General features: G+C 43.2%; 1 protein-coding gene across 1 annotated transcript in view; it reads right to left on the bottom strand.

The window, feature by feature from the left end:
* The window catches only part of CARS2 (cysteinyl-tRNA synthetase 2, mitochondrial), a 102,255-nt gene extending 86,363 nt beyond the window's left edge, over positions 1-15,892 (bottom strand). Inside the window, exons 1-2 of the mRNA XM_040425218.1 lie at positions 15,395-15,892; positions 3,477-3,527 (exon numbers count right to left, since the gene is read on the bottom strand). Of these exons, the coding sequence (XP_040281152.1) occupies positions 3,477-3,527; positions 15,395-15,588 (245 nt within the window). The 5' untranslated portion in view covers positions 15,589-15,892. The remainder of the gene's footprint in view (positions 1-3,476; positions 3,528-15,394) is intronic.
* Positions 15,893-16,130: the final 238 nt, after the last annotated feature.

The raw sequence follows: 16,130 nt of genomic DNA, 5'->3' as shown, positions 1-16,130 counted from the left end.
GCGAGTCTGGCCAAACTCAACATCAAATTGAGCAGATCTCGTTGCAGGAATGCTGCGGGTTGCCGCAGATTTCCCCCTCTGCATTGCAAAGCGTAAAATCCGTAGCGGATATCCACAAATGGAAATTGACATGCTGCGGATTTATAACTTGCACCGACCAACAAGCTACAGTGCCTGGAAAATGTACACTCACCTAAAGAATTATTAGGAACACCTGTTCTATTTCTCATTAATGCAATTATCTAGTCAACCAATCACATGGCAGTTGCTTCAATGCATTTAGGGTTGTGGTCCTGGTCAAGACAATCTCCTGAACTCCAAACTGAATGTCAGAATGGGAAAGAAAGGTGATTTAAGCAATTTTGAACGTGGCATGGTTGTTGGTGCCAAACGGGCCGGTCTGAGTATTTCACAATCTGCTCAGTTACTGGGATTTTCACGCACAACCATTTCTAGGGTTTACGAAGAATGGTGTGAAAAGGGAAAAACATCCAGTATGCGGCAGTCCTGTGGGCAAAAATGCCTTGTGGATGCTAGAGGTCAGAGGAGAATGGGCCGACTGATTCAAGCTGATAGAAGAGCAACGTTGACTGAAATACCCACTCGTTACAACCGAGGTATGCAGCAAAGCATTTGTGAAGCCACAACACGCACAACCTTGAGGCGGATGGGCTACAACAGCAGAAGACCCCACCGGGTACCACTCATCTCCACTACAAATAGGAAAAAGAGACTACAATTTGCAGGAGCTCACCAAAATTGGACTGTTGAAGACTGGAAAAATGTTGCCTGGTCTGATGAGTCTCGATTTCTGTTGAGACATTAAAATGGTAGAGTCCGAATTTGGCGTAAACAGAATGAGAACATGTATCCTTCATGCCTTGTTACCACTGTGCAGGCTGGTGGTGGTGGTGTAATGGTGTGGGGGATGTTTTCTGGGCACACTTTAGGCCCCTTAGTGCCAATTAGGCATCGTTTAAATGCCACGGGCTACCCGAGCATTGTTTCTGACCATGTCCATCCCTTCATGACCACCATGTACCCATCCTCTGATGGCTACTTCCAGCAGGATAATGCACCATGTCACAAAGCTTGAATCATTTCAAATTGGTTTCCTGAACATGACAATGAGTTCACTGTACTAAAATGGCCCCCACAGTCACCAGATCTCAACCCAATAGAGCATCTTTGGGATGTGGTGGAACGGGAGCTTCGTGCCCTGGATGTGCATCCCTCAAATCTCCATCAATTGCAAGATGCTATCCTATCAATATGGGCCAACATTTCTAAAGAATGCTATCAGCACCTTGTTGAATCAATGCCACATAGAATTAAGGCACTTCTGAAGGCAAAAGGGGGTCCAACACCGTATTAGTATGGTGTTCCTAATAATTCTTTAGGTGAGTGTATTCACACCCCTTGATCTGTTCCACATTTTTTCACGTTACATCCACAAACTTAAAAGTATTTATAGGGATTTCATGTGATAGACCTACACTAAGTAGCAAGTATGTGTGACGTGAAAAGAATATGATACATGGTTTTCAAATTCTAATAAATAAAAATCTGTGTGTGGTGTGCATTTGTATTCATCCCCCCTGAGACAATACTTGTCGGACCACCTTATGCTGCCATTACAGCTGCAAGTCTTTTGGGGTATGTATCAGCTTTGAACATCTAGAGTCTGGAATTTGTGCCCATTTTTCTTTGCAAAATAGCTAAATAGCTCAAGCTCAGTCAGATTGGATTCTCGGCATATTTGCCCGGATTTCGGTCGGATCCCTAGATCCGGCAGGTTATTCCCAAACGGAACAGCCTGTCAGATCTGTAAACGCTAGTGTGAAACTAGCCTGGGAGGTCTGAATACTTATGTCAATGCAAGATTTTAGTTTTTCCTTTTCAATACATTCACAAAGATTTCAAACATTTGTTTCCACTTTTTCATTATTGGGTATTGAGTGCATATTGATTGGAAAAAAATATATATTTTTTTTTTATCACAGGGCTGCAACATAAAAAAATGTAAAAATAAATAAATAAGTAGGAGGGTCTGAAGACTTTCCAAATGCACTGTATGTCCCATGTGGACAATTTATTTAGTTTGCTTGATTACATTGCTGCTAGGGTCCATCATTTATTGCTTGTTCATAACCAAACTATTTAAAAAATATTTCCTAAACACTGTATATGTAAATTGTGAGTTTCATTTTGTATTACTTGGATAAGTATTGTCTTGTGTATACCTGTTTTATTTGATGTATATTTGTGGGCTGTCTGAAATCTTGATTACTTACTCCGCTCAGATATGGTTTTCCTAATGAATCCTAGATTTCCCATCATGCCTTTCTTTGCAGAGACAAAGGGGCAGAGTCTCACCACACTGCACTGCTGTGTCTGAAGGTAGCAAAGACAGATCGGTGACACAGAACTACCCATATTACAGGGTCTCCATGTTTTCCTATGTCATGCCGCTTGAGCCTGTCTCTCGTCACTGCCCTGTCATCTCTCTCTCCCCTGTCAGCTCTTACATGCAGGAGGTAGGGAGACCAGTCTGAAGCTACATCTCATAGCAGTACACTGGAGAGTCGACACACACAGATAGTACAGGCAGTGTGTGTCAGGAGGTTTATATAACTGCAGCTAATCACTGTGTACACTCACCTACTATACATCTTAACTCTTAATTCTTTATATAGGGGACACATTATATCTTCTACAGAATACAGGGATATACAGAGGAACATGAAGGGCAAGCCTGAGGGCTGACAGGAGGGATTGACAGGTAATAATGTCATCCTGTAGTTCACATAGAAAGTCTGTTGGAAGGCTAACCACTTACAAAGAATAGGTGCACTGCTGTGTGCCTCCAGTGTGAAACCACACATACAATGGGAGGAGGCTGTGAGTCCCACCCAAGGCTGACTAATATGACGCAGGCCTCACAGGTGGACCTAAATGTTGCCTATGGGTGCGCGGGCTCAGTTATGTCCTTAATATAAGGATATACTGGCTAAAGTTTTATTTTAACATCAGTGTGAGGGTTTAGTCAGATTTGGTTGATTTCATCCACCACAGCAGTGCACCAATTCTTGTAAATGTTTATTTCATATAGTCAATTACATCCACACATTTTGCTATCTGGTGTAGGATGTTCTTGTGATCATCTGCGGGCATCCTCTTTTGCAGGGGATCGCCATTAGCAACGGACAACATGTGCAGGATTTGCTCCCCCAGGTATAGATGTACAACTGCATATGGGGTTCAGCATTTCCTGCCTCTTAAGACCACGTTATTTAAGTTGCTGGTCGGACTTGAGATTACATGACCAGGTTTCCATAATGAAAATGTTGAAAATGGATGGACGCAACTGAGTTAGGGTGTAACAAAATTACATTGCTAGAATACTGTTTGTGAGCAAAATATGAAAAATAAAAAAAAGCCTGGAGTACTTCTTCATAGAAACTCTGGTAACTCACCATGCATGTCCAAGATGTGCGTGATCATAAACAGTTGGCCCACAGCTATACCTGAAGTGAACATGAGAGATCAAGTTATAATACATGTACAGAAGACCTTGGATTTCAGATATCATATATACAAAAGCATCAAATAAGAAAATCAATGATTTTTTTAAATTAAATTCTCAGACCTCTTCTAACAATACTACGAATACTACAAATATATAAAGCGGTGTCAAGTTTTGGGGCACCAAATACAGGAATGGCCTCACATTTAAATTTATATTATATTTAGTTATTTGAAGGGTGAAGGTTTGCATTGCCTAACTCAATATTTCAAACAAAACAATACAGTAACAGATGTATAAGACTCAAATGTCATCAACCTCACAAATACTGTGTAATGAAGTTCTACAACTTACTAATTTCAGCTTCTTACCATTCGCACATTATTACTAAGATCGGACCTCTGGGTCTCACACTAGATTTTCCATGATTCGTAAGAAGATGAATGCCCAAGATCAGTAATTAAAAGCTAATCCTTTAGCTTTGTCTTTGGCGACATTAAAGGGGTTGTCCAATACTTTTATACTGATGACTTATTCCGCACACCCACCAACCAGCTATAAGAAAGTACCTCTGACAGCGGATCTACATAGCTCCGTCCATTGTTTAGTGGACGGAGCAGGACAGGCCATCAATATAAAAAATACATTGGAAAACCCTTTAAGGCTGACCTGTGCAAACATGACAAGAAAAAGTTTATTTTACATCAACATGTCAAAATCACTCTAAGGGTCCATTCACACGTCCGTTTTTTCTTTCCTGATCTGTTCCGTTTTTTCAGGAACAGATCTGGACCAGATCTGGACCCATTCATTTTCAATGGGTCCTGGAAAAAATCAGACATTGAGCTGTCCGTTTTTTTCCAGGACCCATTGAAAATGAATGGGTCCAGATCTGTTCCTGAAAAAACGGAACAGATCAGGAAAGAAAAAACGGACGTGTGAATAGACCCTTAGGGCTCATGCACATGACCGTTGTTGTTTTGCAGTCCGCAAAATACCGATACCGGCCGTGTGCATTCCGCATTTTGCGGAAGGAAACAGCCGGCCCATAAAAGAACATAGGACCTGTTCTATTTTATTGCAGAACGGACATGTGGACATACAGACACGGAATGCACACGGAGTCACTTAAAAATGGAACGGACACGGACAATACATTCGTGTGCATAAACCGTAAAATAAAGTATTAAAATGTGATCCCCTTTCTAGCATGGTCATTTTTTTGTAACGTTATGGGTGATTGGTGTTGGTCAAGTTTGGGGAGGTCATCTGTGTGCCTTATTTTAGGATTAGTTCTTTGCATAAATAGTTTTTCTCAGTGGTGCATATTTTTCACTGTAATTGTGCAAATTCTCTAGCACGATTGCAATGAAAAGTATGGCGGTCAGACTAGGCACCATTTTTATCATGTCCTGACACTTGCTAAGTAACAAAAAAGTGGGCATGGATTCCAGGTGAAATGTAGTGCAAATTATATACAAAAAGAAACCCCTGATACTTTCCATGTGGTGGTGAGCTATGCCATAAAAGACCTGTTGTAGAGGTGCCAGGTTGAGGCTCTCTCTGCAACTGCCATGCCCTCTCCCTTTGATTGCCAGAGCCAGGCATGATTACGTTTTTACTGCCTAGCCCTGCCAAAGGCAGTTGTAGAGATGGCAGAGTCTCTAGAACAAAGGGCAACGCCCCCGTTGCTCCAACAGACTAATTTGCATATATTAAAACTATTTTTCTCAGCAATGCAGGCACATATGAACCTGGGACCAACACAGATGCTTTCAGCTGGCAAGTGCACATGCAAAAACGTCAGCCAGTCTCATAGGTACAAATCTACTGACAGATGCCCTTTAACCCCTTAAGGACACAGCCTTATTTCACCTCAAGGACCAGGCCATTTTTTGCAAATCTGACCAGTGTCACTTTATGTGCTGATAACTTTAAAACGCTTTGACTTATCCAGGCCATTCTGAGATCGTTTTTTCATCACATATTGTACTTCATGACACTGGTAAAATGGAGTCAAAAAAATTCATTTTTATTTATAAAAAAAATACCAAATTTACCACAATTTGGGAAAAATTTCGAAGTTTCAATTTCTATACTTCTATAATACATAGTAATACCTCCAAAAATAGTTATTACTTTACATTCTTCATATGTCTACTTCATGTTTGGATCATTTTGGGAATGATATTTTAAGATGTTACAAGGCTTAGAAGTTTAGATGCAAATCTTGAAAATTTTCAAAAACCCACTTTTTAGGGACCAGTTCAGGTCTGAAGTCACTTTGTGAAGCTTACATAATAGAAACCACCCCAAAATGACCCCATTCTAGAAACTACACCCCTCAAGGTATTCAAAACTGATTTTACAAACATCATTAACCCTTTAGGTGTTCCCCAAGAGTTGATGGCAAATGGAGATGAAATTTCAGAATTTAAATTTTTTGCCAAATTTTCCATTTTAATCCATTTTTTCCCGTAACAAAGCAAGGGTTAACAGCCAAACAAAACTCTATACTTATTGCCCTGACGCTGCGGTTTACAGAAACACCCGATATGTGGTCGTACACCACTGTACAGCCCCACGTCAGGGCGTAGAGGGAAAGGAGCGCCATATGGTTTTTGGAAGGCAGATTTCGCTGGACTGGTTTATTTACACCATGTCCCATTTGAAGTCCCCTGATGCACCCCTAGAGTAGAAACACCAAAAAAGTGACCCCATTTTGGAAACTACGGGATAAGGTGGCATTTTTCTTGGTACTATTTTAGGGTACATATGATTTTTGGTTGCTCTATATTACACTTTTTGTGAAGCAAAGTAACAAAAAATAGAAATTCTGAAATTTCATCTCCATTTGCCATTGACTCTTGTGGAACACTTAAACGGTTAACAAAGTTTGTAAAATCAGTTTTGAATACCTTGAGGGGTGTAGTTTCTTAACTGGGGTCACTTTTTGGAGTTTCTACTCTAGGGGTGCATCAGGGGGGGATTCAAATGGGACATGGTGTCAAAAAACAAGTCCAGCAAAAACTGCCTTCCAAAATCCATATGGCGCTCCTTTCCTTCTGCGCCCTGCCGTGTGGCCATACAGCATTTTACGACCACATATGGGGTGTTTCTGTAAACTAAAGAATCAGGGCAATAAATATTTGAGTTTTGTTTGGCTGTTAACCCTTGCTTTGTTACGGGAAAAAAATGATTAAAATGGAAAATTTGTCCAAAAATACATGTTTTGGCACCGTTTTTATTTTTTATTATTTACAACATTTATCTGACAGATTAGATCATGTGCTATTTTTATAGAGCAGTTTGTTACGGACGCAGGGATACCTAATATGTTTACTTTTTTAAATTTATTTAAGTTTTATACAATAATATAATATTTGAAACAAAAAAAATCATTTTAGTGTCTCCATAGTCTGAAAGCCATAGTTTTTTAATTTTTTGGGCGATTGTCTTAGTTAGGGTCTCATTTTTTGCAGGATGAGATGACTGTTTTAATGGTATGATTTTGGGGTGCGTATACCTTTTTGATCGCTTGCTATTACACTTTTTGTGATGTAAGGTGACAAAAGTATGGCTTTTTTTGCACCATTTTTATTTTTTATTTTTACGTTGTTCACCTGAGGGGTTAGATCATGTGATATTTTTATAGAGCAGGTTCTTACGGACACGGCAATACCTCATATGTATACCTTTTTTTTTTTTTATTTATTACGGTTTTACACAATAATATTGTTTTAGTGTCTCCATAGTCTGAGAGCCATATATTTTTTTTTTTTTTTGGGCCATTGTCTCATGTAGGGGCTAATTTTTTGCGGGATGAGGCAACGGTTTGAATGGTACTATTTTGGCATACATACGACTTTTTTTATCACTTTTATTACCTTTTTTGGGAAGTAAGGTGGGCAAAATTTAAATTTAATCATAGTTTTTATTTTTTTATGGCGTTCACCGTGTGGGGAATGTAACATGACCGTTTTATAGATCAGGTCGTTACGGTCCTGAGAATAAACTGGGGGTGGGCAGAAGATCGCGCGCCCGCCCCCCACTCTGCCGCCCGCCTCCCGCACCGCCCGCAATCCTTCCCCCAGGCACAAAAACAAAGAGGGCTGCAAGGGGGGGGGAGGCGGTTAACTTTGAAATACAGGCACTTTGAGGTTTCTGATCCCTGCGGTCACGGACCGCAGGGATCAGAAACTTGCATAAGCACTACAAACCGCAGGTCTAAATTGACCTGCGGTTTGTAGAGATCGGCAATGTGGGGGGGGGCATTGTCACAGGGTGCCTGCTGAATGATTTCAACAGGCACCCTGTTCTGATCACTGCCGGCCGTGCGGCAGTGATCGGAACTACACAGGACGTACAGGTACGCCCTGTGTCCTCAAGTACCGAGACATCATGGCGTACCTGTACGCCCTGTGTTCTTAAGGGGTTAAGTCATCATCCTAATGTGAGGGGGGAACTTAGGAGCATCATGCTGTGTTGGGAGGCACTAAGGTAGCATCATTCTCTGGCAGGGATCAGCAACCTTCCGCACTCCAGCTGTTGTGAAACTACAATTCCCAGCATGCTCCATTCAATTCTATGAGAGTTCTTACAAGAGCAGAACAAGTATGCATGATGGGAGTTGTAGTTTCACAACAGCTGGAGTGCCGGAGATTGCCTAGCCCTGGTCTAGGGGGACACTAAGGAACATTGTTACTTTCTACAGGAGGCACTAAAGGGCATCCCTATTGTGAGATGGCACTAAGTGGACATTCATATTGTGCTGGGGTACTAAGGAAGCACCATTACTGTGTGGGGGGGGGGACAAAAGGAAATGGTTGGGATTAAAAGGTATAGCTTATTGGTGTCGTCGTTTTTTACATTTTTTTTTTCAGCTCAGAGCTTGATGTGATGGCAGATTTAGAAAAGGTACTTGAGTAGCCCTGACTTCGGGTACAATCACATGAAAAAGAATAATGGCCACATGAAGACCATTTTCAGAACCATTGCAGTCTATGGGGCCAATCACATGTCATTTTTTTTTTTAAGGCTCTGGAGTCAGTAAGCCAAAGTTCCTGTACATTTTATCACACACCGACTCATGTTTTGACTCCTTTATAAATGGCCAAAAATTTAGTAATAACAAATTTAGGCAAGTTTCACACTAATGGCAGGGGACTCCAGCAGGCTGTTCCGGCGGGTGAAAAGCCTGTCGGATCCGTCCTGTCGCTAGTTCACATATGCCCCCAGACTGCGGCTCCGTCCCCATTGACTATAATGGGGGTGGAGTTCCGGCGGCGGCACGGCAGCGCACAGAGGCAGTCCGAGGGCACACGTGAACTAGCGGCAGGACGGATCCGACAGGATGTTCACCCACCGGAACAGCCTGCCGGAGTCCCCTGGCGCTAATTTGAAAGTACCCTGAAGGCCTTATTCACACGTCCGTTGTTTCTTTCCTGATCTGTTCCGTTTTTTGCTGAACAGATCTGGACCAGATCTGGACCCATTCATTTTCAATGGGTCCTGAAAAAAAACAGACAGCTCAATGTCTGATTTTTTTTCAGGACCCATTGAAAATGAATGGGTCCAGATCTGGTCCAGATCTGTTCAGCAAAAAACGGAACAGATCAGGAAAGAAACAACGGACGTGTGAATGGACCCTAAGGCTGAGTTCACACGGGCGTTGCGGGAAAAGGTGCGGGTGCGTTGCGGGAACATGCGCGATTTTTTCGCGCGAGTGCAAAACATTGTAATGCGTTTTGCACGCGCGTGAGAAAAATCGGCATGTTTGGTACCCAAACCCGAACTTCTTCACAGAAGTTCGGGCTTGGGATCGGTGTTCTGTAGATTGTATTATTTTCCCTTATAACATGGTTATAAGGGAAAATAATAGCATTCTGAATACAGAATGCATAGTAAAATAGCGCTGGAGGGGTTAAAAAAAATAATAATAATTTTAACTCACCTTAATCCACTTCTGGATTCTCTTCTGTCTTCATCTTTGCTGTGTGCAGGAAAAGGACGTGTAGTGACGTCACTCCGGTCATCACATGGTCCGTCACATGATCTTTTACCACAGGTCCGTCACATGATCTTTTACCACAGGTCCTTTTCCTGCACACAGCTAAGATGAAGACAGAAGAGATGCCGGGCTGCGCGAGCAAGTGGATTAAGGTGAGTTAAAAAAAAAATAATTAACCCCTCCAGCGCTATTTTACTAAGCATTCTGTATTCAGAATGCTATTATTTTCCCTTATAACCATGTTATAAGGGAAAATAATAATGATCGGGTCTCCATCCCGATCGTGGCCTAGCAACCATGCATTAAAATCACACCGCATCCGCACTTGCCTGCGGATGCTTGCGATTTTCACGCCGCCCTATTCACTTCTATGGGGCCTGCGTTGCGTGGAAAACGCACAATATAGAGCATGCTGCGATTTTCACGCAACGCACAAGTGATGCGTGAAAATCACAGCTCGTGTGCACAGCCCCATAGAAATGAATGGGTCAGGATTCAGTGCGGGTACAATGCGTTCACCTCCCACATTGCACCCGCGCGGAATACTCGCCCGTGTGAACTCAGCCTTAGGGTACTTTCCGGCATACTCTTTTCCGGCATAGAGTTCCGTCCGAGGGGCTCTATACCGGAAAAGAACTGATCAGTTTTATCCTAATGCATTCTGAATGGAGAGCAATCCGTTCAGGATGCATCAGTTCAGTCTTTTTGACTGTTCAGGATGGAGATAATACCGCAGCATGCTGCGGTTTTATCTCCGGCCCAAAAAAACTGAACACTTGCCTGAATGCCGGCATTTTTTTTCCATAGGAAGGTATTAGTACCGGATCCGGCATAAAAAATACCGCAATGCCGGATCAGTCTTTCCGGTCTGCGCATGCGCAGACCTTTAGAAATGTGAAAAAAAATTTAAACGGATCCGTTTGTCCGTATGACAAACGGACAGACGGATCCGTGCTTGCAATGCATTTGCGAGACGGATCCGCATCCGGATCCGTCTACAAATGCTGTCCGTTTGCATGCAGATTGCCGGATCCGGCAGGCAGTTCTGGCGACGGAACTGCTTGCCGGATCACTCTGCCGCATGTGTGAAAGTAGCCTTACAGTAGTAAAATTGTAATATCTGGCTTTTTCTTACCATCATGTAAGTAAATCAGGATACTTGGAACGTCTGTAAGTAAATATGTATCTAAAATTCCTGTCAGTAAATATGCAATGCAGTATGCATTTAATAACTGGAAAAAACTGTTATTCACTTGATAATCGTAAGAAATCTATAAACTTGTCCTCAGAAAACATTAGAAAAAAGATATTTGTATGTTCTGGAAATGGAGAATTGTGTGCAAGTCTAAAATGGGAATAAAATAAACATGTTAAATCTATATTCAGTGCTTGTGGTTGTGTGGGAATAAATAACTTTTTACAGGTACCTGCAGCCTGCCTCCGCTGTGGAAAGATACTTACCTGCTATCCGCAGATCCGGTCCTGCGCACTGGCTCCCATGTATCCTAGGCTACTTTCACAACTTGTATCTGCACAGACAGATCCACACCGATAATGCAAACGCTTGTATCCGTTGAGAACGGATCCATTTGCATTATTCTTTTTAAAAAAAGTCTAAGTCAAAACGGATCCGTCCTGACTTACATTGAAAGTCAATGGGAGGCGGATCCGTTTTCAACTGCACCATATTGTGTCAGTGAAAACGGATCCGTCCCCATTGACTTACATTGTAAGTCAGGACGGATCCATTTGGCTCTGCATCGCCAGGCGGACACCAAAACGCTGCAAGCTGCATTTTAGTGTCCGCCTGAAAAGCAGAACGGAGACCAAACACAGCCAAACTGATGCATTCTGAACGGATACTTATCATTCACAATGCATTGGGGCTGAACTGATACATTTTGGGCCGCTAGTAAGAGCCCTGAAAACGGATCTCACAAGCGGACCGAAACGCCAGAGTGAAAGAAGCCTTAGGCCTCTTTCACACGGGCGTCATGTTTTTGGGCCGGATGCGTTCAGGGTGCATACAGTGAAACTCGCACCATTTTGCAAGCAAGTGCAGTCAGTTTTGTCTGCGATTGCGTTCAGTTTTGTCCGCGCGGGTGCAATGCGTTTTGATGCGTTTTTCATGCGCATGATAAAAAACTGAAGGTTTACAAACATCTCTTAGCCACCATCAGTGAAAAACGCATCGCACCCGCACTTGCTTGAAGATGCAATGCGTTTTTCCCGCAGCCCCATTCACTTCTATGGGGCCAGGGCTGCGTGAAAAACGCGGAATATAGAACATGCTGCGATTTTCACGCAACGCAGAACTGATGCGTGAAAAACAACGCTCATGTACAGAGACCCATTGAAATTAATGGGTCAGGATTCAGTGCGGGTGCTATGCGTTCACATCACGCATTTCACCCGCGCGCAAAACTCGCTCGTGTGAAAGGGGCCTTAGGGTCTATTCACACGTCCGTTTTTTCTTTCCTGATCTGTTCCGTTTTTTCAGGAACAGATCTGGACCCATTCATTTTCATGGGGTCCTGAAAAAAATCAGACATTGAGCTGTCCGTTTTTTTCCAGGACCCATTGAAAATGAATGGGTCCAGATCTGGTCCAGATCTGTTCAGCAAAAAATGGAACAGATCAGGAAAGAAAAAACGGACGTGTGAATAGACCCTTAGAGTACATTCACACTTGCGTTTTTTCTTTTCCGGCATAGGGGCTCTATACCAAAAAAGAACTGATCAGTTTTATCCTAATGCATTCTGAATGGAGAGCAATCCGTTCAGGATGCATCAGGATGTCTTCAGTTCAGTCTTTTTGACTGATCAGGACAAAGATAATATCGCAGCATGCTGCGGTTTTATCTCTGGCCCAAAAAACTGAAGACTTGCCTGAATGCCGGCATTTCCATAGGAATGTATTAGTGCCGGATCCAGCATTCAAAATATAGGAATGCCGGATCCGTCCTTCCGGTCTGCGCATGCGCAGACTGAAAAAAAAGGTGAAAAAAAATAAATGCCGGATCCGTTTTTTCCAGATGACACCGGAAAGACGTTTCCGGCATTTCAATGCATTTTTCTGACTGATCAGGATCCTGATCAGTCTTACAAATGCCATCAGTTAGCATCACTCTGCCGCAAGTGTGAAAGTAGCCTTAATGTTCCATGGCTTGTTTACTTCCTCTCTGGCATGGGCATGATCATCTGCTCCTCTGCAGCCAATGACTGGATTCAACAGTGACATGTCCACAAGAGACACGGCACCGCAGAAGCAGAGGAGCAGATGATCATGCCAGGGACAAATTAAACTAGCCACTGACAGGAGGATGGACACAGGAGCAGGCACGCACGGCCAGAGCGGTGGGGAGTAGGTAAGAATGATTCTTTCCATAGCCGAGGCAGGCTGCAGGCACCTGTGAAAGGTTACTTATTCCCGGACAACCCTTTTAATGCGGTCTTCCTGTTCTGTCTACCAGTAAAGATGACTACGGGCATGACCAGTAGAGAATTTCCTTCTCGGATCTTCACTACTGAGTATGTGCAGCACAGGTTCACACACTGTAACTATACATATGGAGGAGCATAAAGACACCTAGTATAAGGGGCAGGAGAAAACACAAAAGACGTCAGAACTGATTTTCTATCACCACTAGAACATCCTGCTTATCACTAATATAAGGGTCAGGAGAGAACACAGGAGAGGTGAGAACTGATTTTCTATCACCACTAGAACACCCTGCTTATCACTAGTATAAGGAACAGGAGAAAACATGGGAGAGGTGAGAACTGATTTTCTATCACCACTAGAACATCCTGCTTATCACTAATATAAGGAACAGGAGAGAACACAGGAGAGGTGAGAACTGATTTTCTATCACCACTAGAACATCCTGCTTATCACTAGTATTAGGGACAGGAGAGAACACAGGAGAGGTGAGAACTGATTTTCTATCACCACTAGAACACCCTGCTTATCACTAGTATAAGGCCTATTGCACACGACCGTATGGCTTTTTCAGTGTTTTGCGGTCTGTTTTTCACGGATCCGTTGTTCCGTTTTTTGTTTCCGTTGCATTTCCGTTTTTGTTCCGTTTTTCCGTATGGCATATACAGTATACAGTAATTACATAGATAAAATTGGGCTGGGCACAACATTTTCAATAGATGGTTCAGCAAAAAACGGAACGGAAACGGAAGACATACGGATGCATTTCCGTATGTGTTCCGTTTTTTTTGCGGACCCATTGACTTGAATGGAGCCACGGAACGTGATTTGCGGGCAATAATAGGACATGTTCTATGTTAAAACGGCACGGAAAAACGGAAATACGGAAACGGAATGCATACGGAGCACATTCAGTTTTTTTTGCGGAACCATTGAAATGAATGGTTCCGTATACGGAACTCAAAAAACGGCCAGTAAACGGGAAAAAAAAAAACGGCCGTGTGCAGGAGGCCTAAGGGAGATGGGAGAACACAGGAGAGGTGAGAACTGATTTTCTATCACCACTAGAACACTCTGCTTATCACTAATATAAGGGTCAGGAGAGAACACAATAGAGATGAGAACTGGTTTTCTATCACCACTAGAACACCCTGCTTATCACTAATATTAGGGAGAGGGGGCATTATATATACTGAGGGCACTGTGTGTGGGGGGGGGGGTTCAAAAAATGTCAATAATATTTATCAGTTTTTAACGGATAGATGGATGCACACACTGATGCAAAATAGCCATTAAAAATGACAGTGTATGTGTTTTTAACCGAATTTTTTTCACTTTCCTATAAATGTATATGAGGGTATACATATATAGGGTAGAAAAAAAAATTATTTCCCATGGCAGAAATGCCAGGTTGACCACTGGATTTGTGCCACAGTTTGCAATGCAGATCTACACAAAAATATTAACTCCATTCTCGTTCAGTGGAGCTAAATCTTCACATTTTCCCCCCCAAAGTAGGGAATATGCCACTTATTTCCACTAAGAATAATTTCCTACGCATGTGAACGAAGGGTGAGGAAACGCAGATCTCATGTGGCTTTTGGTGTGGAACACAGCAGAATTTTCATGGTGTGACCTAAGCCTTAGTTATGTCCTAATCTGATGTTCTGGTCACTACGCGTTTCAGTATATTAGAGAAGCCAGTGCCAGGATAGGGATCTCTTCAGTACATTATTATGGACCTAAGCATGTAAAACATTAAAGGGATTCTGTCAGCCAGATTTTAGCTACAGAGCTTTTCATATCATATCAGTCTCCTTGATCTAGATGAAAATACACTAGTCTTACCCCCACCTGTCTTTTCATTTTTGCTAAAAATCGCTTTTATTAATATGCTAATTACCTTCATAAGGAGCCCAAGGGGCTGTCCCTCCGGCCGTTGGAGCCCAGCGCCGCCCCGCTGTTTATTATTCACTCCTCTCCTCGTGCACCGTAATCTCGCGCATGCGCCCTTGATACACACGTCCGGGTCCGCACGGTGTCCTGGCAGCAGCCTCATCCAGGGGAATCGCGCATGCGCCAGCTTGACAAACGGACAGACGGATCCGTTCTTGCAATGCATTTGTGAGACGGATCCGCATCCGGCGACGGAACTGCTTGCCGGATCACTCTGCCGCACAAATGAAAAGACAGGTGGGGGTAAGACTAGTATATTTGTATCTAGATCAAGGAGACTGATATGATGATATGAAAAGCTATATGGCTGACAGAATCCCTTTAAAGAGCTAACAGTCTTTACAGCTATTACACTGCAATGTTGTTTTATTGTCCATAAATAAAACCTGCCCCTCACATTTCACACAAACACGACTATATCCTCTCCACACCATATACAATACAGGCAGCAATCATCTGACCATGTTGCTAGCGCCGGTCTGTGCAGCGTGAGCGCTTCCTTCCTTCTAGTCAGGCTGTTGTGCACTTGTATTCCTGTATCAAATCCACTAGGGGGCGCCCAGTGTCCAGCAGCAGAGGTACATGAGCCACTGGCCCGGAAGCTCACAGTCACTCCCGGGAGCAGCCGGCAGCCTTGCCGCAGTATGCTCTGCATTTTCCCGCCGAAGAAGCGCACAAGCCTCAGTGTTGTCAGTCGTGCGGTGCGGTAAATGGCACCGTGTCACAGAAGCTGGAGCGATGTCAGGGACTCCACATGAGGTGTCAATGACAGAAGCCAACCTCTCCTCATAAAACCAAACCTCTTCCTTCGCTCCTCCCGCTGGTAACCCCTTATGTGCCGTAGAGCAGAACGAAATTGCCGCCACATATTGTAAAGACTCCTGGCTTGTCTGAGAGGATTTTATGGTAATCCTGTGCGGGTCGCGGACATGGCTACTTGGCTGGTGTACACCCGGCTGGGCTTGTTGACACCAGAAGAAGCTCCGCCTGACTGACACACATCACAGGCGGCAGACTACACCCAGACAGTCTGCCTGTAGAGTTCTGGACTGGGAAGGAAGGCATCTCTATACATGCAAGTTTAGGGATGTCCACCTGAAAGCGAAAGCTGGCAGAAGATTTAAACAGGATTTTTACAGAAGTTTGAAGCTGAATATATTTCTTTCATTGCATTTGCTGTAGACATTTTAGCAAAAG

This window comes from Bufo bufo, chromosome 3 (genome assembly GCF_905171765.1).
Source record: "Bufo bufo chromosome 3, aBufBuf1.1, whole genome shotgun sequence".
Classification (NCBI taxonomy): Eukaryota; Metazoa; Chordata; class Amphibia; order Anura; family Bufonidae; genus Bufo; species Bufo bufo.
The sequence above is the reverse complement of the archived record's forward strand: the minus strand, read 5'-3'. Positions and strand labels throughout refer to the sequence as shown.